Source organism: Asterias amurensis, chromosome 14, assembly GCF_032118995.1.
Source record: "Asterias amurensis chromosome 14, ASM3211899v1".
Lineage (NCBI taxonomy): Eukaryota > Metazoa > Echinodermata > Asteroidea > Forcipulatida > Asteriidae > Asterias > Asterias amurensis.
Window position 1 is genome coordinate 18,966,818 of NC_092661.1, and position 27,079 is coordinate 18,993,896.

The 27,079-nt window shown below is 37.3% G+C and overlaps 3 protein-coding genes across 7 annotated transcripts in view; 1 reads left to right on the forward strand and 2 right to left on the reverse strand.

The window, feature by feature from the left end:
• The window catches only part of LOC139947611 (KH domain-containing RNA-binding protein QKI-like), a 65,203-nt gene extending 51,890 nt beyond the window's left edge, over positions 1 to 13,313 (reverse strand). For all 5 annotated transcript variants that reach the window (XM_071945563.1, XM_071945562.1, XM_071945559.1 and 2 more), the window contains exon 1: positions 12,838 to 13,313. In XM_071945563.1, coding sequence (XP_071801664.1) covers positions 12,838 to 13,207 — 370 coding nt within the window. In that variant the 5' untranslated portion in view covers positions 13,208 to 13,313. The remainder of the gene's footprint in view (positions 1 to 12,837) is intronic.
• A 1,429-nt stretch (positions 13,314 to 14,742) lies between these two features.
• On the reverse strand, positions 14,743 to 22,027 carry LOC139947558 (solute carrier family 35 member F2-like). Its single transcript, XM_071945499.1, has 6 exons — positions 21,926 to 22,027; positions 20,426 to 20,732; positions 19,632 to 19,788; positions 19,021 to 19,180; positions 18,074 to 18,281; positions 14,743 to 17,292 (listed from the first exon to the last, which is right to left on the reverse strand). The coding sequence occupies exons 1-6, from the start codon at positions 22,021 to 22,023 to the stop codon at positions 17,032 to 17,034; spliced, it is 1,191 nt and encodes a 396-aa protein (XP_071801600.1). The 5' UTR covers positions 22,024 to 22,027; the 3' UTR covers positions 14,743 to 17,031.
• A 207-nt stretch (positions 22,028 to 22,234) lies between these two features.
• LOC139947173 (ras-related protein Rab-39B-like) lies at positions 22,235 to 26,806 on the forward strand. The gene is made up of 2 exons (XM_071945035.1): positions 22,235 to 22,574; positions 23,012 to 26,806. Exons 1-2 carry the CDS (start codon positions 22,324 to 22,326, stop codon positions 23,442 to 23,444), a joined length of 684 nt encoding a protein of 227 aa, XP_071801136.1. The 5' UTR covers positions 22,235 to 22,323; the 3' UTR covers positions 23,445 to 26,806.
• Positions 26,807 to 27,079: the final 273 nt, after the last annotated feature.

A 27,079-nucleotide genomic window follows, 5' to 3' on the forward strand; every position in this document is an offset into this window, starting at 1 on the left:
AGAAAATATGCAACAGAAACAAAGCACTGCCTCAAGAGATCCATTAAAATTTGAACATAAATTGACTAGAGTATAACATCAAGGATGAGTAAATTAATTACAAGCACAAACATTCCAGCAAAAGCAATATACAAAATGTAAATGACTGTTTTTTATAGCAGAAATTTAACTTAAAAGATGAAAAGAAATGAATTAGGCTCCAAACAAAGGGTCCAAACCTGCTTGGATGATGACTAGAGGGAAGTCGGAACCTTCCCATTAGAAAACAGCAACATCCTTTTTATTACTTTGCCTCATGTACTTTTACAGGAGAACTCAAAATGACCTTTAAAGAGCAGCATCACCCATTACAGTTTTGAGGACAAAATACCATGTCATTAGTAAAAAGGGACCAAGTATACAATTACATTTTATACACAAAAACAAAATATTTTGCCACAAGTTCATTTGATCTGGATTTAGCATCATCTCAACTGGCCTTGGAATGTTTTATTCATTTTGTTGACTCTTCATAAAATGTGTCAGACAAGAGTTAACAGAACAATCATTTCAATTTTCCAAACAAAATGTACTGCTTTATTTTTCTTTTAAAATGCAAATTGGGCAGTCTTGCGGAGTCAAACAGACTAGGACTTCATTCAAATGGGCCCACTTCAGAAACTACCCGCACTTAACATTTTCAAAACAGCCGTAATTTTCCCTATGACTGAGCCAGAGTTATTTAATCATATTACCCAATGATCACAGCTCCGTTGCTGATGCCACCATAAAAACGGCAATGTGGCAAACGAAGCTTCCAATTTCTAATCCCGCCATGTGTGTTACGGCAATCGACATCGTCCTTAAGGGAGTGATATTATCCTTGCACCTTCACATCAGGTCAGGATCTTAAGTAAAATGAAATTTCATTTCCAAACTGACATGTAAATGAGATTAAGTTCAGCATTCATGAACACGCGGAATCATAAACACTGAATATATTTCCAAAAGGACCGGGAGAGCTGTTTTCTCTGCATGAGTTCAAGTTTGCCGATTGACTGTACTTTATTATTCCGTCAAGGTAACAGGGTTTCGGCACCAGGCATAATTACAATGGATCAATGTCTATGAAATTGAGTCACAGTAAATTCATTTCCTCCACTGGGATCTAGAGAAGCTGTACCCAGCTGCAAGTTCTACGTGATCGCTTTCCCTTTACTTTCCCCAAGATATTTGAAAGTCGTTTGGTCTTTTTCTCCACCGAAGCTCGTTAAGCAAATGAAAGATATTTTGGTGGGACTGTACGGATAGACAGGGCAAAGGCTAACCTAATCTAAACCAGATGAAACATAGAACAAGATCTCTAAGTTCAGATACTCTACACTTCTTATATCAGTCAACTTCCTGGCCAGACAGAGATCTAGAGGGGTGGAGCTGTTTCATGAATCATGGATTTGAAGGATTTTCGCAAAGATCCTCTGCCCCTGGACTTCAACATGCGGCTCTTTGCATGGATTAACCAACACACCAATCAGTTGCTTGTACATGTTTTCGCTGTCTTTGTCATTCAGTATACATCCACGCTTCGTCATCTTAACATGTGCACTGCAATAATACAAGTCATTTTATTTGCCAATCAAAAGTGGGTGAGGTGTCACATCAATTTTCTCATTAGGGATCACATTAGAAATTTATCTATTTATCTTTTGTCAGGTTTCATGAAGATCCAGAGAAAAAAAAGAGACTCTTATTCCAAGTTATAGTAACGACCATGGCCCCTCCAATACTACCAAGTGTCTTTAAATGGCTTTCTTGTAAATGATAGATGAATGTTACAACTTAAATGTTACAAACATTTATTAACTAAATGTTGCCGAATTAATCCTCTCAATTATGAAGTCAGCTTCTGTGTACAGTAGCTCAATTTTAAAACAGACGTGAGCATGTAAATCAATTTCCCCAGCCTTTCTGATGACACATTGTTTAGCGTTGCAGACTTACACAGGAAAATCCAATATTCATTACACCACGAAGCATATTGATCCTAGCTTAGGCCTATTTTTAGGAATACCAGCGATGTGTGCATAATGTAAACAGTGTGCTGCTAAGCGTTATGAAGTCACTCGCCCATATGTTCTTATTACCAGTACGTCAATATCATTATCACATCTGTTACAAATCTACTTACAATAAGTGTGTGGATGCCTTCATGTGCTTATTTGGTATCAACTTTTCAAGAATCCAACGAGATTGCTTTGGAAGGGCCTGTCATCTTTTGTTTGTAACGATACTTAAAATACAAAGTTTGCTTGAATCAGGGCGGCAACCCCAATTAACAAATATTGAGAAAAGGGTTCCGCAGTATTATCCTGTGTGCAGCCAATCATGTTTTTGCTCATCCAAGCAGTGTATGATTATCACATGATTCCTTTCCAAGTTTATTTAACCCCTCCCCTTCCTTTCAACCCATCCCGCCCCTCAGGTATCTTAATTTAGTCCTTCCTCTTAATTAAGTTCTTTAAGCACGACTATAAAGTTACTGCACCTGAGATATTCCATCAACTTTTTGACGAGCCATAAAAAACCATCGCAGCATTTTTTAATAATTCATTTACTTCACCAACTGCACTGCACTTCTTCGAATTGGTTCTTGAATTTCTGATACAATTTTGATGACTTGACCATCTTGACAGCATTTTGAAGGCAGGGGAATGAATACCTCTTTCAATAAAAAGTTGTGTTGAACTCAGACTTTTTATAGAGTAAGCGAGTGTTATGCTTGACTGAATGGTAAATTCAAAACTCAGTTAAGAGATCTACCAAACATGTAGCTAAGATCAATTCTAATAATACAGTCTCACAAATTATTTATGACTGCTAACCTTTTGCAGCTACATCAAGCTTCAGATTCATGTGGAGCCTGGAGGCCGCAACCAACCAGACCTTGTGTGCTTTTAGCAATAAGCTTGTCTCAGTTAATAATGCAGTTTACCAGAAATATATATACCTTTCTCTTTCAAATGTGAAAGAGATGACAGTTTCACAGAGAAGGTTTTGGTTGGTGGGTTTTGTTTCCTTCTCGGAGGTCAATGGTACCAGAGTAGGAAACCAAAAACACATTGATCTCTGCCCTAGGGGTGGTGTACATATTGCATGCTAATTACACATGCACATTTTCAATATTTGTGAGTATCTGATACCAACCAGTGAAGCTAATCAATGAAAATGCTGACCCTGCTTTGGGTTTAGTAAGTGTAACTGATGACAAAAATATTAACCATCAGTTGCCAGTTACACCTTTACTAATTTATCCGTATTTTTTTTTTTACAAGAAACTCAAAGTAAGATCAAATAAATTAACAATAACAAATTCTTAACAATTAACCTTCATCAGGAAATTGTATGGTTTTACAGCAAGTTCCCCAATATTGCATTTATCATTTATTTTGCCTTTGAGATACAATATGCAGGTAGGCCACTGTCCAATGTATTTAATCAAATTTTGTGGCGAATAGAAAATCCATTTGAAATTGAATTTCCCTGACTTCACAGAAAAATAAGGAAACAAATGAAGTTGAGTCTTTCCCCTATACCCCAATTGTTACCAATGCATTTTTATTGAACATCAATGCTGAATTTGTTCACCATTCAGCATTCATGGTGCCAGATTTTACTGCAAGTCTTTGAGAATTTGTTTGGAGATAAAAACATTTTGATGAGTTTACTGCTGACATTGTGTATACATGCCTTTGATGTCAATACACAATGCACTTTCACATACAACCCAGACACAAGCGTTTTGTGTTCACATTTCCTCTAACTCCCGCTCAACTGTACTTTCTAAATTCTAGAACTTAGAAGTTGGTCAAAAAATATACCTTGAAGCTATTTTCTACCAAACTGGAATCGCCGTCGTTTACATTATTATTATTATTTTTTTTTTTGGGGGGGGGGGTGGGGGGTGGGTTCTCAGACACAAAGTCAATTAGCTTTTTTGGGTGTGGCATATTAATCTCTAGCTTTCTGGCAGGATGCTTCATTTGAGGCATACCAATCACAACCTAACACAACAGCCCTCCCACACACCCCATTGCAAACCACTTCACTCCATGTTCACACAGTGCATCGTGGATTTAAAATTCCAACACAGCAGTAGAACTAAGTCCTTGGTTCACAATGGCAGCCCAGTAGCCATGCCTTTACAAATCCATCGCAGTGAATATCATTTGCAAGTCTAATTTTCAACACGCTAATCCTCCTTCCCTGGATTCAGAATGCACTGTGCATGGCCCTGGCTCTTTCCATTTCCCCTTAAAACCACAATTTAAAAAAAGCCCAACAATCAAAGGTGGGCTTTAAAAAAAAAAGTCTTTCAGCATAGCTCTCCACAAGGGGTACCTATTTTCCACTGCACTGTTGAATGGCTGATGACATCGATTGTGTTGGGATTTTCAATGGGGAGAATGAAAAGATCAGAATACTTCATGGCAGTGGTATTGTTGGAGCTCATTAGGGCATACCAGGGGTGCAACTACTAAACAGGGCACAACTCCTGTTGGCAAGGCCAATGGGGCTGGGCTTTACCATTTTGACTGATACGTTCGACCAGAAATATACATATTATGTATATAAGTCAAATAGTTCACAAGTGTGGTATCCAAGCAATGGGGCATATAGTAAATACTTCAACATTTGTTTGGTTTCAGTTTAGTTTCGAGACTAGTGGACAAAATAAACACATACACTGATTTGTTTTCCAGAGCGAGGAACAAGCTATTATAAGAGAAGATGAAACAACACAGCATATTTAAACTGTAAAGCTTAGTTAGGAATGGCAAACAACATCAAAATAGTTCATCTTTGAACGAAACCAAAACATATTTGCTGATATCCCACATAACACAGCACCAAGTAGAAACTTTCAAAGTAAACTTCCAACAAGTCACCTGATACTGATATGGTGACAAACAAAACTGCAGCATAAAGTCTGGTCACAACCAAATTCTGTGTGTTCTGACCCTGGTCATATCATCATGGTCAGATGACGTTTGCCCTAAAAGAATTGCCCAAAGCAAAAACTCACAGATCTGTGCAGGAAACCACAATTATCTTCTACATTTCAAGATGATCTTGTGAATCCCAATCTGTACATGCCAAATTACACACCGCACTCCTTGCCTCTCTGGCTCAACGACATTGTCTACATTTCTTTAGAGTGAGTCTACTTTCATCACGATGTGCTTCTATTTCCAATTGGCAATTCAGTTCAGTGAACTGCCGATGCTGAGAGTCAGAGGGAAAAAGTACCTCTGATGTTAACATTATCCGGTGGGATTCCTCAAGAGGCCGGGTGGAAAGCGATTATGTTCCCTCCATTTATCAAGGAAATCCTAACAAGTAAATTCATCCGAAGAACAGATCTCTCTCAAGTCTTATGGCATGGCTGCTGTTTTGAGTTGCTTTGGCTGTTTACTTACACTAGTTCTACTTCTTTAACAATACCGTTAGGTTAAACCTCCTGGGAGTTTTCAGAGAGAGCTCAACGATTCTTGTGGAAAATGTACAAAGTGAAGTATTTTTTCATCCATTTGCAACCTTGACCGAGCCATTGTTTATTGGAATAGAAATTTGTTAGATTGAGAGAATTTTTAAAGGTCAAATCTGCCACTTCATTCTTGAGAGTTTAAAATAAAGTCATGCACAGAATAATGATGTTTTGAAGGCCTACTATGTAGGCCTATTGCCTATACAGTGGTAGGCCTACTCAACTTATTTACATTTTAAAAAACTGTTTTCAAAATGCTCATGAAAACATTAATTATGCAACGCTTTACTGTGATTCATTTCAACCTTTTTTTAAAACCACCGAAAAACAATACCGCCAACTGACTCCTTCCTGGTCTAATGTGAATTCTATTAGCATCAGTCAGTTTGAACTCCTTGAGATTGGAACCTTTCACCACAAAGTATGGTGTTTCAGTAACAAAAAGCAGCTACAGAGGTTGAGCTTTAAAGGTGTCATTCCAAGTCTATGGTGTTGTCTTTCGACAGGAAGTGGGCTTGCCACAGCACATGTCATTTCACAGGAAATCCAAAAGAGGAGCAGACAAAACTAGCAGGCAAAGGATCTCAGATAATGTTGGGAAATGGAGATTGTAATGGATGCAGGTGTACAGGATATGGGAGCGAGTCCTTCACTTCATTCATGCTTGAATCCAACAGGATTGACTTCACTTTTGGGAGCTACTGATGGGGTTCAAATTTTGAGCAACAAGCCATGTGGATCTTTAAAGGAACACGTTGCCTTGGATCGGTCGAGTTGGTCTTTGAAAAGCGTTTGTAACCATTTTTTACAAAATGCATATGGCTAGAAAGATGTTGTAAAAGTAGAATACAATGATCCACACAAACATGCCTGGAAATTGCACGGTTTTCCTTTTACCTCGTCGACTAACACGGTCGGCCATTTATGGGAGTCAAATTTTTGACTCCCATAAATGGCCGACCGTGTAAGTTCACACAGCAAAAGGAAAACCACGCAATTTCGAGGCAAACTTGTGTGGATCATTGTATTCTACTTTTAAACCATCTTTCCAACCATATGCATTTTATAAAAAAAGGTTACAAACGCTTTTTATAGACCAACTCGTCCGATCCAAGGCAACGTGTTCCTTTAACACAAATTCAAACTATCCATGGGTTGTACAGTTTGCCATTGGTTGTAAAAAAGAAAATATCATGATCAAACCAAATGTCATTCAAACTTGAACATGCACTAACCTATGATGTACAAGCCCACAGGTTTAATAGCATGATTATACATCACATCTAATTATTGGGGAAACTATTTCGTGGCTGCAAATGTAATAACCGTTTTAATCTCTTTTTTTTCCCCCCATATTTTTTTTTAAAGTTCTGCTGGTATTTATTACGACAGATGTTGGGTTTATGACCAATGATATGCGGTGTGCATGCATGTAAAATGATTTTTATTAACCAATACGGGTACAGTATTATATAAAACAATAAAATGCATGAAGTTAATAGTTTTGTTTTTTTTAGCAACTTATTTTAACCATGAAGGTAGAACACTCAAGAGTTTCCGCTATGTTGCCCCATGACTCTACATGTACATGCAGGTTCATTGTAAAATTGGCAAATAAACCAATAACCAGTGTTATTTGAGTATTGTCGCCCTATGTAAGACCAAGTAGGAAGTGAACTTTCTAGGTTATTAATATTGACTAATTGATACTATCTTTTAGTTTAAAATAAAGTTCAAGTAGGTTGACTCTGACAGGATCTAAGACTCTAGGTGAGGTAGACAGGCAAACCCATAGAAAGCTTCTAAAAATAAGAAGCTTCCTTATCTTAAGGTTGGTGCCAAATCAATCGACAAGGTAGACAAGGTGCCCCAGTTACTTTATTTCCACAGCAACACTACAAATCCTTAAGTGCGTTTCTTCAAGGGATGTGAAAACATATTTCTGCATCTTAAAGGAACACGTTGCCTTGGATCGGACGAGTTGGTCTATAAAAGCGTTTTGTAACCGTTTTCTATAAAATGCATATGGTTGGAAAGATGATGTTAAAGTAGAATACAATGATCCACACTAATTTGCCTCGAAATTGCGTGGTATAATTTATCTTGAACAGACTGAAACTAATTTGCTCATAAGCATTACTATGCAAATTTTGTTCAACAATGGGTGAACTCATGATTGTTCCTTATGTATTCCCCGACAACAAGAAGCCCATTCAGACTTCAAGATGACCTACCACAGATCTTGAGGCTTCTATCTTCAAATGATGTTATGTGGCGGTGGTGGCTGCAAAGAGATTTCAATGTCTGGGATTAAGTCTGCCAGGAAGCATGCCCTCAAGATACCCATCTCTTACACAGATTGATTCTTGCCTGTCTCATTGGAACACTCTTTCTTGACAAACACATTCCTCCCCACTTCACATTTTAAAAGACATCACCCAATAGATCTTATCACGATTCATAGTCTCAGATAACCAAGATTCATTCTATTGCCATTCAGTTTCCAGCAATTTTTCATTAAGGAAATTGTGAGTTGCGGTCCACAGAACAGACAAATAACAAAGTCTCAACACCAAGGCTCTTAAAAATCCTTCTTGAAAAAGGAAATTTGTACTGGTTCATGTGCCTCTTTGGCTTTCGGGCTAAAATAATCACAGGAAACAATAATGTACACAGTACACTGGATTTAGTCTTGTAATAATCTGTAAAAAAAAATACCTTTGGTGGTTAGACTTACAGCTCTTTAACTTATATTCCTGAAGCAAATACATCAGTGCAATTTTAATGTGATGGTTTTAATTTACTTACAAAGATTTAACTTACACACCTCCGATGTTTACATCATAATTTAGTGTTGCTATGGATAGGATACTTCATTCATGTTGCATACCTCTTTAACGATCAAAATCTCTTTTGAAAAGATAAAGCTCTGTGGAATGCAAAAGTGGGTTGATAATAGGGACTTCAAAAATCATGCAAATAAAAGATCCCAAGGATATTTCCTAAGTGAAATGTCACCTTGTACAAGAGAATTCAAAAGCTGTGGACATTTCACAATTGAGTAGATATTGAGGCCGTGCTACTAGGTTTAAAAAGTAGTTCATGGAAATATCAGTTACTCAACTCAGTGTAATGAAGAAGTGACACAAATAATAGGAATTGTTTGTCTGTCATGTTTTGGCTTAGATACATGTACAACAATGACTAGGGGTCTTGTTAGGTTAGATGCTGAATATAATTCATCAGGGATAATAAAACCTAGTGATGCAAAGCTAACTCAACTCAATTCTCTGTCAATGTCATCATATCCTAACTGCATGTTCTGCATGTGGTAAGTTAACCAGAAATGTCTTATATTTCAATAAGTCTTTACTACAGGAGTCCTCACATCACAATCATAGACTGTACACATGTAGTATTATAGAACATGTATCAGTGCAACCATGTTTTCTTTTACCTCCATGGTACATGAGCTAGTTAAACAAGTGAGTAAACACAGCATAACTCCATGTCCACAAAATGGCTCTGAGTCTTACAAGCTCTTACAAGCTTCCAGAGACTCGACTAAAAGGAAGAGGTCAAGATTTGAATTCAAGGGCAGGGGTCATGATAAATTGACCTTCTGGCCAAGAAGCTGCGTCAGCACATTCCCCGATGCTACTTATGTGAAGCTTGTGCCTGTATAATCAATCAACAGTCAGCTCAGTGCACAACATGTACATATTATCCTGTGATATGAATAACTGAAGTCTGTGGGACTCCACTAAGAAATATCTTTCAAAATGGCTGCTAGCCAAGATTCCCAAATACCACATGCATACTGTACATGCAATCAATGAGCCAGGAATTTTTCTGTCATGGATGCTACAACTGCTCAGTGCTGCCGGCTTATTAATTTAAATCAGACCGATCAGACCAACTCGTAAATAGTTCCATCTGTCTGGGAGAGAACTGTGTAATAAATGATGGATTATACAAACAAATACCACTGAAAATGGGTATTCTTTAAAAACAACACACGGTAAAGTTTCTGTTTAACCAGTGTTAAGTGCTGGCATAAGTCAATCCTTTAAGAGAAAATCAGCTCTCTTTCCCTTGAAATAAAAGTATAAATGTACTGTAAAACATATTAAAGGAAACTTTCAGCCTTGATGTAAAAAAAAACCTATTTAGTTTGATTCTTTTGAAGGTTTTCTCCCATTGAATTACATAATTAAACAGCAAGAATGGGTACCTCTTCCATCTTCTTCGGTAACTATGTACTTGTACCACTAACTTCAGTACTTGTTTTATTTAAGCAAAGTTGTATTCCATTGATTGCCCACACAAATGAGATGATGATAATTTCCCAGACTTCTATCTTTTCAGCATGATTAAAAATTAAGCTCTGAAAAGAGCTATTCCTAAATACTTAACTCCTGCTCTCTAAAAATCAATGGAGCAGAACATTCACCACAATGAATATAAATCTCTATAAATTATCAGCAACGATTGCATTGATGAAGTACAAACCATAACTCTAAAGGAAATTCTTGTCCAGGCTCTTGGCCATCCATGACATTTTTTTCAGGTGGACATACTTTTTATTATGGGAAAGTATTTGACTATTTAAAATAAAGCACTTCAAATAATCTGGTATCACCGTGGAGTGAACAATGCATAGGGCCTACTGAACATACTGAAAAACAGCACAAATATTTCAGCAAGTTTATGTTGTACCATGTTGTGCACAGGTATACACTGTATATACAGCGTAATCATGGGTAAAAAACTTGTTTAACAAAACAGTCAGCCATTCCTAATTTCACCGAATTTAACTTCAAGTGAACATACTATCCATACTTAAGACGAAAAATTCTTTTTTTTATTAAGTATATAATTATAAATTAATTGTCAATGACAATATAAGGCACAATTTTTTTTTAATTGCTCCTTTTTCTTCACCGGTTATGTTTGCATCCGTTTGTCATTCTAACCGTGTTCTATCCATAAAATGACTGAAGAAGCTTCAGTAGACATTGCTTACTATCTTCAGTGTATCTTCAATCCAGTTCTTGACTTCAAATCCCCAGAGTTGTGTATGCTTTTAGGCTTCCACTTCAACACAATTCAAAAAGAAATTGTTCCCAAATTGCAACAGTATTGTCAGGAACTGTCGCTTTGAATTTGTACTGAACGACTCTGAATTTGGAAAATGATGAAAGGCCAGTCAATTCTTAAATTATAGAGGGGTTTGTTTTCAAAGGCAAATGTGACAACTAGTGCAGAATGGGTACAAAACATTTTATTATCCACTTTTTTTTACCAAAAAGCACTTGAAGTTGAAGGATTTGTTTTGGTACAATTTATTTAATGCATTGTGTAATCTATTCAAGGGTTTTTGTATTGTTATTTTCTTTACTGTTAATGTGAAAACTTAGAACTTGAGAGTCATCAAATTGAATTTGTTTTGAATTTGAAAGCAGTAGTCTACCATAAATTCTATATCACCCATAAAGCGAATCAAGCAGACATTTCTCTTTAATAGTACTATCTGAACACTTCAAGGTCTTTTATTTTATTAATTCATCATTTGAATCATTTAACAATGTATGTTTTGTTTTAAATGAGAAACCACCAGCATAATTATATCGACAATCATTTCAAAACCTCATGAACTGTTAATAATTTCAGCAACATTTTGTATGTAAAACAGCCTACTTTACCCAGGTCAAACGTTAAAGAAAATACTGGGCAAAGCTGTAGGCTCATATAAGTTTCTTTCATGTATCAAAAGGATTTTTTCTGATCCTCTTTCAAGTTTTTTTAATCTGCTTACAGTGGAATTACCCACGCTCAGGAGGTGCTGCAAGGTTTCTATACATGTAATCCTAACTTGGGAATATAAACGGCAGCCATATGCAGCCCAATTATAATGTTTCAGAGTGGCATACATTAAGAAATACTGCCCATAGTAAACAGGATGCAACAAATAACAGGCGGAAGATTACAAGTTACAAGTAATCAGGAAATCACAGCTAAACAAGGTGTTAAAGAACCTGTACTGAATATTTAGTCTCTGATGAGAAAAAGAAATGCATAACCACCAAGTAATTGTAATGTACCAGACCAGGCCAGGAAAAATGAAGTTTCAATCCTATTGTTTTCAAAACAGTCTCAGATTATTGTTGTCATGTAAACTTCTGTGAACGCAAGGCACATTGTGCACAAAAGTTTTCGTTCAAAGAAAACAAAATATCAGGTAGTGATTTTTTGAAGATGATCATCTTGGCAATTGTACACAAATTTACCTGTAGTAAGCATGCTATTCAGATAATTTACTTATCAATAATGATGTAACAAAAGAATGTACAACCCCTCTGAACAAATACACTTACTATGATTATGATCCTGCCTTATCACATTTCTGATATTTGGGGAAATAACAATCTTTCTAAAAAATAAGGCTTTGATAGTATTTATACAAAATTAGTTACGACTCTAAAATTGTGTAAATATACACGCCTGGACTTCGTTGTTGTAGTATACAAATTAAAGTATGCAATCTTTTTTTTCACATTTGACATAACTTGTTATATTAACAATAACTTTCTGACTTGTTTTGTGTTGGACTTTCTTGTACTTTTTCACATTAGAAGGCGGACGACCATTTCCGATATATAATAGTCAATAACATGATGGAGATTATAGTTTCCCCAATTACCAACACCGTGGTCATGTTGGTTTACAAAAAATACATTACTTAACAAGCCAGTGGCATTTGTCAATACTGTGTCGCAGCTAACCAACTTGGGGTCCAACCTATTCTAGAGCAGATTCACTGACCGTGCAAAACTGTGATTCACAGACATCCTATTCCTAGCAAACTTCCTGCCCACACACATTCTTTCACACACAGCTCCATTGTCACCTTGTGTGTGAAAGGCCTACATAAAGTAGCCATAAAGCAAAGTACAGTGGATGTACATGTATATGTGTGCGGTCAAAGGACACACGCAGCCGGCCCATCACAAACAAGACGACTGGTTCGGTCCAACTCCAAACATCTACATCATAAAATCACAAAACACACTTTCTGGAACGCATGTCAAAACCAATTATGAACGAGTGGGACCATACATAACATCAATCGAACACAACCGCTCATAGGATAAGTAAAAAACACACACATTTCCCAAATACACCACGTTCAAAAATACAAACTTTAAATTCCAGCAGTGCACGAACTCCAAGTAAAACACAAGAAATGGCGTTCAATGATAAAAACATTCTTTAAAACATTTAAGCCTTGCACTATGAATTCAGTAACTTACCTTCGTCAATTATTCTCTCTACGTGCATGAACATGTTCGGTACTAAAACCAGTGACTTCTTGTCGTTGATCAGTTGTGCTAAATAATCTGAATTGTTGGTTATCGGTGGGTGCTGTTTTTCTGTTGAAGGGTCCGCCATAATCTTGGATATGTTGGACGAGTGTGTTACGGGAAGTTGCATTGGTGGGCTCACCACTTGCGGTGCCTGGTGGAGAAAAACGCCCGACATCCCCGCAGCACTGATTGGAATCGAGTTAGACATAGAGTGTGGTGACTGTACGGGTACTGGCAATGGCACACTGTTCGTTCCTGGTGGAATAACTGAAATACCCTCCCCTCTACACGAATCATTCGGCATAAGAACGGACATTTTTAAGCAGCGAGTTTAAAATACAACTTCGGTGCTGCTGACTTGTTCACAAGATATCGACTTATTGCTGCATGCAATACGCTCACACACGTAACACACACCTTACCACCACGCCGCACGTATTTCGCCGACCAAACAACATTCAGTCTTTCCCAAGCTGAAGAAAATACGCCCAAAGATAGCCCAACCGTTTCGTTGCGAACAATGGCATACCAAGTGAGATGTGGCCCAATTAGGCTACAAAAGTCTGCAATACTGTTACTATACCATTACATAAATAGGGGGTAATGCTTTTTAAAAAAAATTGCCAACTAATTCCGGATGTTATATAATCTACAATGAAGCCCTTTTCTTAACATTTCTTATTTGTTTCAATCTTTCAACATATTATATATATATATATTTATTTGAACAAAAATTACGTTGTATTACATCACGTACAAAAACTTTTCCAACCAGATTTTCCTTCTTACTTCCCCAAAAGTTGACCAATGGAACAATCCACGTCGACCACGTTGCGCATGCCGCATGAGTTACAATGTATAACTTTTTGGTATAAGTAACCTTCGTTTTTAAAAGCACATAAAAGTAAAACTTATAAATCGTCTGTAACTTTTTATAATAAAAAGAGTCTTTTTTCAACTAAACCCGAGTAAGATCAATTTAATTAACAATTATGAGAAGAAAAAACCATTGCAAAATGCCTAAAATGCCGAATTCTTGTATTTATTTTTCTGAGTATATTCAAAAGTCTTCAGAAGTTTTGTCATCTAAACTTCGAGAAGAAAATCAATTATTTGTTTATTAGTCGATATAAACTACACATCCATCCATGATCCAACTACCCAGCTCTATAATCCATCAGAAGCTTCATTGGCAGAAGTTGACAAGTCGGGGTTTGAAAATCTTCCACTCTTTAGATAACAAAGCCGCATTGTATCTTTAGTAACGGCTGATGCTGCCAAACACCCCAGGGGTCGTGGGTGGGTGAGGGGAATAATACGAGGGGGTTTGGTTTCTAAGAGACACCCTGGCCAACTTGTTCATCCTGAAGATTGATTCCAAGACGCCTGTGTAACAAGTAAATAATAACCATGGAGGAAGAAAACAATCTCTGGGATGCAAAACAAACAATAGTCCATGATGAGGTTTCTGTCCGAAGGGTGTGTCACACAAACCAATTCTCTGGGGCTATTAAACCACGAAAGAAACGACGGTGTTTGGAGACATGCCCCATTCGAACGTGAAATGTTTGTTCAAAACCTTCTGAAACCTTAGCAGTGGCTCCCATCCTTAAAAAAGGCGTACAGACACTCAGGTTATTGATTCTACGTTTTCTAAGTTATAGTTGCTGGTAAAGTTGATCGATCGATTTAATGTCAAATACAAGCCACCACCATCTGTGTTTTTGTATGAAGTAACTGCAAAGTAAACGTATACTTTGACATTACAAAATCGTTTCCGAATTGCGCAATACTTTATTTCATTTTAGGTTGAATAAATTACTAGCTGATCATTTTTACTCAATGGGTGGTGGTTATGATAAAATTGACCTTATTTTGGACAGAACTAAAAGAGGTATGTTAATTGAAAATTCACCCTTTCAATGCAGACAGTAGTGCTGAAAAGCAAACATAGAACAAGATCAAAATGGCAATAAACTAACTTCAACAATGTCGACCGTACACTTAGTGGATTGATTTTTGTAATGCGTAGTTCAAAGTGAATCAAATGCACACAAAACGTTTTTCCAAACGATTTTTAATCACGAGAGGGGGCTATTTAAATTTAGAGGACAAACGAATCATAGACCAAAGGCAAAATAATAAACAAAAAGTTTTACATTTTGTCACAAGAGGGGGCTGTTTAAGTTATTAACGGACGTCTTTTCCACCACACGCGTCATGGCCGGTGTCGCATGCAATTATGTCCTCTATGCAATACTATCCGGAGGACATTATTGCATATGCAATAATGTCCGCATTGCATATGCAATAATGTCAGCAGGACGGTTTTGCATATGCAATCCGCTAGGACACTGCTGCATAATGCAATTGTGTCCCCCCGGACACATTGCATGTGCAGTTGTGGACTTGTGTCCGCCCCGTGCAAAACCGTCCTTGCAGTAAATTAACCGCCCTTGGTCGATGGAACACATTTGCCTTTTTTTTTACAAGCTAACTAAGTGCATGTCATGAATGAGATGGGAAATGTTCGGCCGTTGGGTATTCGCTGCAATCATAAAATACGTGAATATTCATATGCTGCTTTACGTAGGTTCAGTGCATGCACGCTCGCTTACGCGCGCGCACATACATGTACAGTCATGTACATGTCCACTGGACGGTTTTTGCATAGCCCCGGACATGATTGCATATGCAAAAGTGCCCAGAGTGGACAGTATTGCATGGCGGACACAATTGCATCTGACACCGGCCGCGGGGTGCACCAAAATAATCACCCAATGCTAATGCTAAACATTCAAAAGTACTCTCATCTTCTTACAAAGCAATCCAATATATTTCCAGAGTTTTCTTTTCAATTTTTGGCAGGTCAGTTGCTTGGAGTTGTTGCTGATCACCCCAGAAAAATAGCACATATTGTGCTTTTCCCTAAACGGACTTGCAGCCAGCTTCAAGTGGCACTCCTTCAATTCTCAAGCAATAATATATGACAAATATTAAGTCTAAATGTATCAGATCACTTCAAAAGCTGAGTAACAGAGCCCTAGGTGTGATAAATTGCCATAATTTCACAATCTATTCGTTGCATGTCCCTAAAACAGTAAAAAGATGTTTGAGCCTACAACTTATGATTATCAGTTTCACTGGAGGAGCGATTCATTTCCCAACAATCTAGTTTCTTGAGTGCATTAAATCAAACATTAATTTGTTTGTGATCACCAATCCTATGGCTAACTTAAACATACTTGCGCAAGTAAAATCACTAGCACTGCTGCTTCACTTTAGCAACTTTGCCATTAACTTTTCAAAGGTGTTACAAACTTCTTCAAAGATAAAAGCATGTACTTTTCCTCTAGAAATAAATTTAAAAAAACATTTTCTTAATAAGCAAAACAGTTTTGTTACACTACAATGTCTTCTATTAATAACTGTTTGACAATTACAGCTTGCATTTTTGTTTGCATATCAATTTTAAATCAATCTTTTTGACCATCTCATAGGCCTATTACTTTAACAAAGGAGTGATAAATTCCTTACAAATTGCAAGAAAATGAGAACAGTTCCTGCCTCAAGTAAAAATAGTCACATATAAGGCACAGCAACAAATCAAGAATCAATACAGGATGTAGACCGACTTGTTTTGATGTATTTTCTTTGGTAATGAAATAGAATGTACCTTCATTCAACACAATGCCTGAATAAAAAACGAGTTGGAGTTATAAAAAAAGCGGGTACCAGGGTTTTCTGAAACATTGATAACTTACTTTGATTTTGAGTGCAGTACCTCACATTACATATTGAACATTAGTTGTAGAAATCTTGTTTTCTGATACCAGTGGGCAATGTATCACAAGTGCCTGTAACATTGCCTCGATGCTGATTGCATATTAATACACTATACCATAAGTGTATACCTGTACTGGGATGTTTGAATATCTTAAAAGATTTTAAAAAGCTACATAAACATCTACTAAGATTTGAAAATTAACAATAAACTGATGTTCCGGTATGAGCTACGTGACCTTTTTCATGATTGTGATACATTCACTAATAAATTAATGTAGACAATAACTTTAAGGATGACAACTGGCCAATCACAGCATGATGACATCACAAAAGTTCATTAAGCAGCCAATCAGATTATGCCTCTGAGTCACCGCTCTTTCCGTTTAATGACTCACTCGCTGCTTTGTGCCAACTCTCCTTCTCCTCCTCTGTGAGTTCTTCAGGCCCAGTGGCTGTATGTAATGCTGGCCGCTCTTCACTTTCCGAGTTCATACCTTGTTCATCTTTGAACAGATTATAGCGACTGTTACTTGCAGCTTCTCGCGTTGGTAGAAGACTATAGACTACAATTCCAACTAGTATCACAGAAAATGATGCCAGGTAGAGTGCATTGAACTGTTGAAATAGAATACATTTAAGATATTAGCAGGGAATTGAGAAGGCCTTTTCTAATTTCGTATAAAGCCATCGGAGAAAATAATTTGAATGTACAAAAATGTAGGTGTATTATTCAATCTCCACCTGGGTCACAACAACTACCGGTACATCATCAATCCAAGTTTACATATAATGGAATGGTCAAGAATTGAAGTTTAGAAAGAGCAAGTCTGATTTTCTGTCATAAAACACGTTGAGGACAGTAATCAATCTATTATGGTAGGTGATAAAACATGTGTTAAGCCAAAATGCCTCCGTGTTTTTCTAAAAAATATGGTGCAACAAATTGTTCCATTTGGCTCCTGGTAGAACTGCAACATCAACAATGAATTCCCCTTATTTTGAGCATGTACGGAAAAATGAGGTTACACCTATTAGTTCTTTGCCATAATAGTAATTACTTGGTCATTTCATTGTAATGAAACCAGGTGTGGCTAGAATAAAGTTTTGGTTGGAGTTGATAGTATAAACATTGTGAGAAACAGCTCCATGAAAGCACACAAAATTGTGCGACAAGGGTGTTTTTTCTTTGATTTTTCTCTTGCAGTTTTGATGGCCAATTGAACCCAAATTTTCATAGGTTTGTTATTTTATGCACATGTTGCGATACACCAAGTGAGAATACTGGTCTTTGACAATTACCAATAGTGTCCAGTGCCTTCAAAGCAATCCCTTCAAAGTATTATGTACATTACGAAGTTGAACTAACTATAGAAGATCAAACTTCAGAACTACTCACTGTGTACTTGAATACGAAGATGCTGATGATGAGTGAATAGACATCTGCTGTGAGGATGGAGAGGTTGACTGTGAGGGCACTACTCCACTTAATGACGAGTGGGAAGAGAGAGTAGAGACAGAAGAGGCAGATTGCAAAGGCCAGGAAGAGTAGGACGACTTCATATCTCCAGACTAGGGCTGTCAGCTCACCCCTCTCCAAAATAATCCTTGATTAGTAAAAAATATATAATCAGTTGTTGAACCCGACAGATTAGGCAGTTGTACGTTAGTGTGTAGCATATCCTCCAATATTCTTCTCCTATGTCATTCTACACCAAATTGTTTGACCTTGGATGCCTGACCCTGTGATAAGGAATAGCTCTTTAGGCCTCCTTGTCCCAGTCCTTCTTAATCCTTTACTTTGGCAATGTGATATAGGCAGATTATAGAAGGACTTTAATGCAAACATTTTGAAGACCAAGTTTTGTAAAGCTGTTCTTAAATGTGAGACTGATTCATGTAGCATCTTCCAAACCAAACAGCTATAAATAAAGGTTTTCTGATAAAGGTGTGGATAACAAATTTCATCCATAACATGTGTGACTGGGTAACCTTTAACTTGTTTTGGTCTGGTCACCTTTTACAATCTTACTAACTTTGTCAATTTTTGATTCATGCTTTTCACTAGTTTACACATTCATCATGTAGAAACTGGGAGCGGAAATCCTTAACAAATGGCCTCACTACTATACTATCCTACAAAGGCATTTATAAAGCGCTCTTACAAAAAATGTATCACAGTGCTTTACACAAAAAGAAAAGTAGCAAAAACAAGATAAACATACAACAAGATTAAGAGTCATATAAGTAGGTTATGAGAGCTTTTCTGAAGGCTGCTAATGAAGATGAAATTTCAAACTTCAAAAGAAGATTGGGGGTCACATATTATTTTCCTTAAGAACTCACAGCTGAATTCCACTGATGAAAGTTCCAAACAGTCCAAGCATTCCAAGGAATTCCACCCTTGAGAAATGTCTCACAGCATACTCTTCAGCTACATTGGAGAATCCATAAAGAGATGCTCCTGCAAGACATAGTGCATCACCTAGAGCCTTCTGTGGTTTATCTAAACAAAACAACATGTTCAAGTTCAATAAAAACATTGTACCTTTTACTTTTATGCATAGGTTTAACCTTCTTTCAAAAGATTCAGTACAGTACGGGCTCTATTTTGCTTTTGTACGCCTATAAAGGTGCAGTAACAGTAATGCTATAATTCTTATGTTTTTTATATTTTGAACTAGGTATGAACCAAAAGTTTATCTTCCCTAAATCTTCACCAAAGAGTCAGACAAACTACTTGCCGTGCAACACTGTGACCACCAATACGCCTTTTTATAATATTTATGTACAATGCTAATCCAAAACGAGGCGATGGGCACAGCCACTGCAAGTGGCGGGGACGTGCGCCCATAGCCTCATTTCGGGTTAGAATTATGATGTCATGCATAAATATTAAGAGAAGCATATAGCAACACTGGGCATTTGAGTGGCTTTATATACATGTGTAAACAAACCTTCCTCTGGTGTGTCTTTCATGCTGTCAGCCCATACCATAAGAGGGACTCCAATAACACAGATGACAACTCCAAGGATGTGGTTTATACCAAAACGTACTCTCAGTACCAAGAAAGACAGAATCAACACAACTGGGATTGTGATGCAATCAAGCAACTGTGAGAGAGAGAGGAAAAAAAAACAAAAAAAACAGGAATTCCGTTTATTTGTGTTCACTAGTGTTGTAGCCACAGTAGGCGGTGCTGGGCGGGCCTGCCTAGCAAGAACTAACCAATTTCGCCCATCACGCTCTGAGCAAAATACACTGTGCCACCAAGCACAGATTTACCCCAGATTACACTTCAGCAATGATGGCCCCATATCATTTTGTTGATCTGCTCGCCCTTGGTGGATTAGAGCCACTACTAAACCTGGTTTAGCTACAACACTGGTGTTCCCTATTAAGATGATAGTTTTTATAATGCTTCTAAACTTTCATTTGTTACAGGGATGAAGGCAATTTCAGGGGCTGCTTAAATGATTTTAAAGTTGATTGCATGTTGTAGTCGTTCAACATTTTAAAAGCAACTTTTGCAACTCTAGTCCATGTTGACTGCATCTAAAGTGCACTGATGATATTATTGTAGGGCTTGATAATTAATGATTTAGTTTTTCACCTCCACGGATGTGTACAACTAAACTGTCTTCTTGAGTCTTTACCTGGGGGAATTTTCACTTACTTCAGTACAAATCAGTAGCCTAAGTAGTAATCAATTGGAAAACAAACAACACTATCCATGAGAATTATCCATACCTGGATACTAGTCAGCGTAGTGAAGTGATAGGCCTTGACTATAAGATAATTAGCCTCCACATCCACAAAAGCAACTATGATGTACTTCCACCATCGAGCTTTGAAGACTTCAAAGAGGTTGTCTTGGGGGTTTCTCCTGCAAGCCAATATGACGCAGTATACAACAGCCAGGAGGAGGTAGTTCAGGAAGGATTGTGCAGTAGGAGCACTGACTTGGTATTTATCAAAGAGAAGCTGACTAGTGATGGCTGTTCCACAAATAAGAAGAGACAGGAATTGTCCACCGATGAGAATCTTAAGGAAGTTTCTGTTGAGAGAAGATCAGAGAGGTAAAGATATGCAAAGAACCAAACACACAGGAGACAGAATAAAACCTTCCAAAATGATAACATAACAACCCCATACACATTTGTCAGGCAAACTTTGTATACAGCTGAAAAGCCGAGTCGAATACTTTGGAATTGAAAACCATGAAAAAATCATACAAAATGCAACTTGATTGTATATAGTACACCTGTAGATTAGAGCATAGAGTTGTCAACTTTCATGCATAAAAACATGAACCATATTCATTATCGTTGACCAGCATTAAAACCAGAACTTTCAAGCATTATTATAAACACATTCCTTGTTTTGTATGACTAGCTTTCAATTGTGCATAACTTTGTGTAATTGTAACCTAACGATCAATATTTATAAACCTCCAAATTCCCGATAAACCATCCGGAGGGTGGAGGGTTACGATTATCGCAACCTAAACTAAAGGAACAGTACAGAATTGGTTTTTGCTAGCAAAACAGTTGCTGGCAGTGTCATCAGCACTTTATGTAAACGTTTGAGATCGATCGGCCATCTGGGTCACGAGAGAACAGTGAAAAACCGATTACAAATTTTGCATTTGATCAATGCCAAAATAAAAATGAATAAAACGCCCACTGAGCGATAAACTCCAAACGCGAAATTAGATTAAACATTTTTTCATCAAATGTGACATTTCAGATAGAAATATTTCAAGGGATATTTTTTACTATCATCATCATTAGACTTTGTAATATTTATGTATATGTGATCTTCATGATTTTTGTTTCTTACCAATTCTGTAACGTTCCTTTAATTCTGTGTCAACGAAAACAATACCACAGAATTTAGACTAAATTCTGTGTTAGTTCATCTCTTTTTAACTCTTGTTCTCAGCTTTTTTTCTTGATTTAATGCTACAACTGGTGGCGAGGTGGGGGAAATTATCCATAAACTCAACTGTAATCTTCTTAGTTATGAAATAAACAATTTCACTTGACACTGAACAGACTATAATAATTGACATCTGACCTTGGCAACTTGCTAATTAAACTTGTTGAAGTCAGTTTCTTCAAATGCACCCATCCATGATCATGCAGATCATGCAGCTTACCACAAAAAAGGCACGTTTTAAATTTACGTTTACAGACACTTCTAAAATATATTTAAAAAAATGTAATTAATGCAAACGACTTAACTTACGTAGTAAAAAGACGGCCAATTAAAATGCCTAAATGAGAGAGAAAACGGGAACAAATGCCCTGAGACGACGTCCCACGTGCGTTCACTTCGTTCTCCATCTTGAAGATTAACCGTAATAAAATAACAAAACCATTTCACACATGTATCAACGCACACTTCTGTTGATTGGTCTATGCGGCACTATCGTCAACAAATACACCAATCACACTTCATCTTACATAAAAAATAAGTACATGAATATTCATTACAAATTGTAAATAAGGTAGCTGACCTCCGGAAGTAAATTGCGGCCATTTTTAAATCACGGATCATGAGATAGGGTTCAACGCTTGGAAACGGCGTTTCTCGTGTAAATTTTCTTCCAAATTTCGGACAGTTATGGTGATTGTGTAATTAATATGTCCACTCCAGCTGAAGAATTAGTTGGCTTGCCGCCTGAAGTTATATGGGAGTACCAGTTTCGTCTGATTCTTGTGGGAGATTCGACAGTAGGAAAGTCTTCATTGCTACGCCGATTTTGTGACGGTAAATTTGTTGAGGTGTCTGACCCGACGGTTGGGGTTGATTTCTTCGCCCGGCTTATTGAAGTGGCGCCAGGCAGGAGAGTTAAGCTGCAGCTTTGGGATACAGCCGGCCAAGAACGGTTTAGGTATAATGCTAGATTACACGTAAAACCGTACAAATTATGTTTAAAAAGGAAGAGTGTATACCTATTTGTTTAAATTTATGTTTGTTTTGCTGTTGATGATGCCCGTTTTTGTTTATGTTTTGGGTTGAGTACTATCATTCAAGTATCATCAAATCGTACTAAACAAGTCTGTATAGTGTACAAGATATGCTAAAAATAGAAGATCAGTGTCAAGATTGAAAGGATCTGATTGGAGTACTAAACCTGATGAATCTCAGATAAATGTTAAAATTCACTAATTAATAATAATGATGCGCACTCACAAAAACAAGTGGGAGGTTGCATGGTGATCGGTGGTCGTAACCCTCGATCCTTAATGTTGAGCAACTATGTACAAGGTATGTCCAAGCTTTATATTTACTCCTGTTTATTGATTCTCTTTTGATTCTGTTTTTCAGGTCCATTACAACTTCCTACTATCGAAACTCTGTGGGTGTTCTCTTAGTGTATGACATTTCTAATCGACGAAGCTTTGAAAATCTTCAAGAATGGCTTCTGGAGGCTAAGGAGAATGTCACCAATCCAAAAAGCACAACATACATGGTGATTGGTCATAAATCAGATCTGGACGATAAGCGGGAAGTTTACAAGGAGGAAGGAGAGAAATTTGCGGCTGCATATAATATGAAGTTTATTGAGACGTCGGCTAAGGCATGTATTAATGTAGAGGCTGCATTCTCAGTCATGGCTAAGGAGATTTACGTCAAACTCAAAGAAGGAGATTTGGAAATTCAAGATGGGTGGGATGGAATTAAAGGAGGGTTTTCTGCACCACGGGAGACGCTAAGATTGGAAGAACCAAGACAGGAGAAAAGGCCATGCTGTGCATGATGATGGTGAATAGTAGTATTAAATGTATCTCACCCAAAGGGATATAACCCAGAGAAGGCTGTGTATTTCATAAACCTAAACCAGTAAACTGCCTAATTGCTTCCAAGTTGTATGTTGGTTGAAATCTTGGTTGAAATCTTACTGTATGCTAAATATTTGCAATATAGGTAAATTGAAGTAAAAAACAAAACTGGATGCATTGGGTCTCCATTTGTCATCTGTAAAGGTGAAAAAGAACATACCAAAATATGTATCAAGAACACAACTATTTGATCCAAAGAATCAGTGTAAGCCCAAGTTTGCATTGCAATTTGGAAACATGGTAACAGTTTGGCATGAGTAGTGACACTGTGCAGACATCGTGTGTGTGTGCACATTGACTGTGGATGGACAAAGCTTTACTGGGTTGTATTTCTTTTCAATGTACATGTATCAGCAGATAGGTTTTCACTTTCTACATCAGGCTCTGCACGATTAGTGAAATTGAACATACTAAGAAAGGGGCTTTGTGTGAAAGGGATGGGGATCGTACTCTCTAACTGCTTGATAGTGCTACTTCAACCCTCACTCAAATATTTTCAAACAAAATACAAATAGATCGCCAAATAATAGAAAGTACCAAGTTTAAGAAAATGTTTGACCGTCCAGTTTACTATAAGAAATTATTCTTGACACATGGACAAAACCTGAGACGCAAAATAAGAGCCATATATGGACCGTTCCGGCTTTCCACTAAGCTCCGCCCACCGCACACGTGAGCAAGACACGTGTACGAACACTCCCAATGACATTATGCACAATTCTGCCACGCGTGCCAAATATACGCGCACGCATGACCGAGTTTGTCCGACCACAATCATTGCTGTGATTGGTCAAATGGGTGAACGCGCACAGTTTGATTGACAGGCCGGATCGGTCCATTGAGGAGGTGAGGTGGGTGTGGCCTTTAAGAAAATGGGGAGACATTATCTGTGGCTGGTACAAATACTAAAAAAGTTATGTTTGTGATGCTAGTGAAGTCTGCAGTATGTATCTTTAGTAAGTATATTGAATTGTGTGGACCCCAAATTATCCAGTATTCGCCATCAGTATCAATTGTGTGTAAATATCAAAGTTAGAACAATGTAATTTGCCAACTGGTATGTAATGCAAAGTATTGTGTATGTAGAAATACCGGAAGCAATTATGTGTTGCTAGAATAACAAAGATTTAAATCCATTTACATTTTAAAATGTTTTTAAATCTATTTTCATAACCAAAATGCATCAATGATTCGAGCACAGCACCGTATACTTTTTCAATTGAACAATTTTATGACATATTTTATTTGGAGTTATAAAAAAAATTTTCAGTTTACTAGATCACAGTGGCAATGAATTTTGAACGTGTAATTTAATGGGTTTGTGTTTGTTTGATTAGATGATCTTCCTGTCAAGGGAACTCGACAAACTCCCACACAGGAATATAAATACCAAGCTGGCAACAGCCAATCTCTCTCATACAAACATTGGGTTACCATCTATGATTATAAATTACACAAATCAAGAAATTGTGATTCAATAACTATCGACAATACTTATTCGAGACATTGTAAAATCAGCAGTTTGGATTCGAACCCACAAATCCTAATCCCACAGCACCTGTCAGCCTTTACAATTTTTTCAAAATACCGCTGCTAGTTACAGGATTTGAACTTGTGACTCTTCTCTGCCAGGCACGCTCGGTGATCTAGTTGCTGAGACATCTGCTCTAGAATACAGGGGGTCATAGGTTCAAACCTAACCCAAGTGGTCTGTGAATTTTTCTCAAAGGACTTAGACTAGGATGAGCACCAAGTTTGTATAAGTGCATACCACACTTTGATGAAGAGTAAAATCAAAGATATGCAACTTCTTTTTCTTTTCTTCTTTGCCAAGACTCTGTGTAGGCAGCAGCTGACAAAATAAAAACATAAACTCTTAAAATATTGAAATTTCACTGCGATCAAAAAATGCTTGGGAAACATGCTCAGAAATCTGACCGTGGCATAGTCTCTTGATATTTTATGCAAAACTATTTTGACTCTAGGCTTACCCGACATTGGTTTTAAAGTTATAAAGCTTTGTGTATGTACCTAGGGCTTTCAATTATCAATGGGGGTGGGGTGGGAGTCAGTTTTAGTTAGTTTGCATGTGAACAGTCCATGAAGGAATTAAAGTGTAAACTGCGGTGGAAACTTTCTATAGAAATGATGGGCAAGGCAGGCTTGACTTCCATTCTTGTATGAGGGATGCCACTGTTTGTGCTAGAATGGCTCTTGCAGTAGAGAGCAGTAAGAGCTGTGAAGTCTGGCATCAGAGCCCAAATTGGGCTGTAAGTGGATAGCCAAGGCATCCACATTGCAATTTTATTTTTACATTGGTGCTTAAATTTGGAGCTACAGTAGAGTCCCTAAAAGACAATATGGAAACACCCCTTTAATTATGTAATACTTTGTACACAATGTCACTATGTGTATGGTGTCAAAAAGGACCCCTGGAGAAACCACAGGGCTCAAAATTCCCACTGTCCAAAGTCCAGTTATCTGGGCACTGGGCATAGAGTATTATGAATACCCAGTATTATATAGCTCTATGGCACTGGACCAGTAATCCAACAACCAAACAAGTCAAGCTGTATTCTAGCATTTAAAAAAAACTTATCTTTTGAATTTACTTTAAATTATTCTTAAGTTTCAATTCCATATCTCACCTTAAAAGTTCATCAAATACTGAACACATTTACGAGGACGTAATCATTACTGTAAAAAAAACCATTCAGGGGTTGATTTCACAAAGAGTTAAGACTAGTCTTATCTCGAGTTAGGACAGTTACTCTTTCTAACTTAGGACTAGCCATACTTTTTCAATATCTCCTAGGACTACCGGTTGGGTAAGGATTTCCTTGAAATTCATGAACGAGACAACAAATAAATACAAACATGTGTGCAAGCAGCTAACCATACCTGAAATCCTTGCAAACATTTAGTGTGTTTTTGAATAGCTTGCCCAATAAGACTAGTCTGCATCTATGCAATTAATTTCGCTTCTGATATTCAAATAAGGTTTTAAACAACGAAGATGAAGTGCTAGTTAGTCAAGCAAAAATAATCGTTGCTGACATTATTTAATTCAAGTTGCTAAACATTCCAAAAGAAAAGTGTGTTGGAGGGTTGGAGGGAATCCTCTGCTTGTTAAGAGAGAAGAAACTTTTTATGCTTGTTTAGTTAAATGTGACATAAATTGTTGAAAGGGTTGGCACAACCATCGGAACATCGTAAAAATTAGCCAGTTGAAAATCATTCGAAAATGAAATGTAATATGTTATACAAAGCAAAAAAATAACTAATGGCCTGACGTTTCTTGCAGACTCTGCTAGGGTCGAAACATCAGGACATTTACTATTTTTTGCATGCCCGAGGTAGTTTTTGGTCGGTGAGCAGTTTGTAAGGAAAAAGACAACCGGCTCCAGACTGGGCTGGGATACAAACTTTATTCATAGGGTGCAATTTTCATGGGGTATGTATTCCAAACTGACCAAGGCTGTGTCAGTCCGTCAATAGTTATTTCTTAGTGAATTGGTTAAATTTATCTTCCTTTGTGACATGGATCATATCT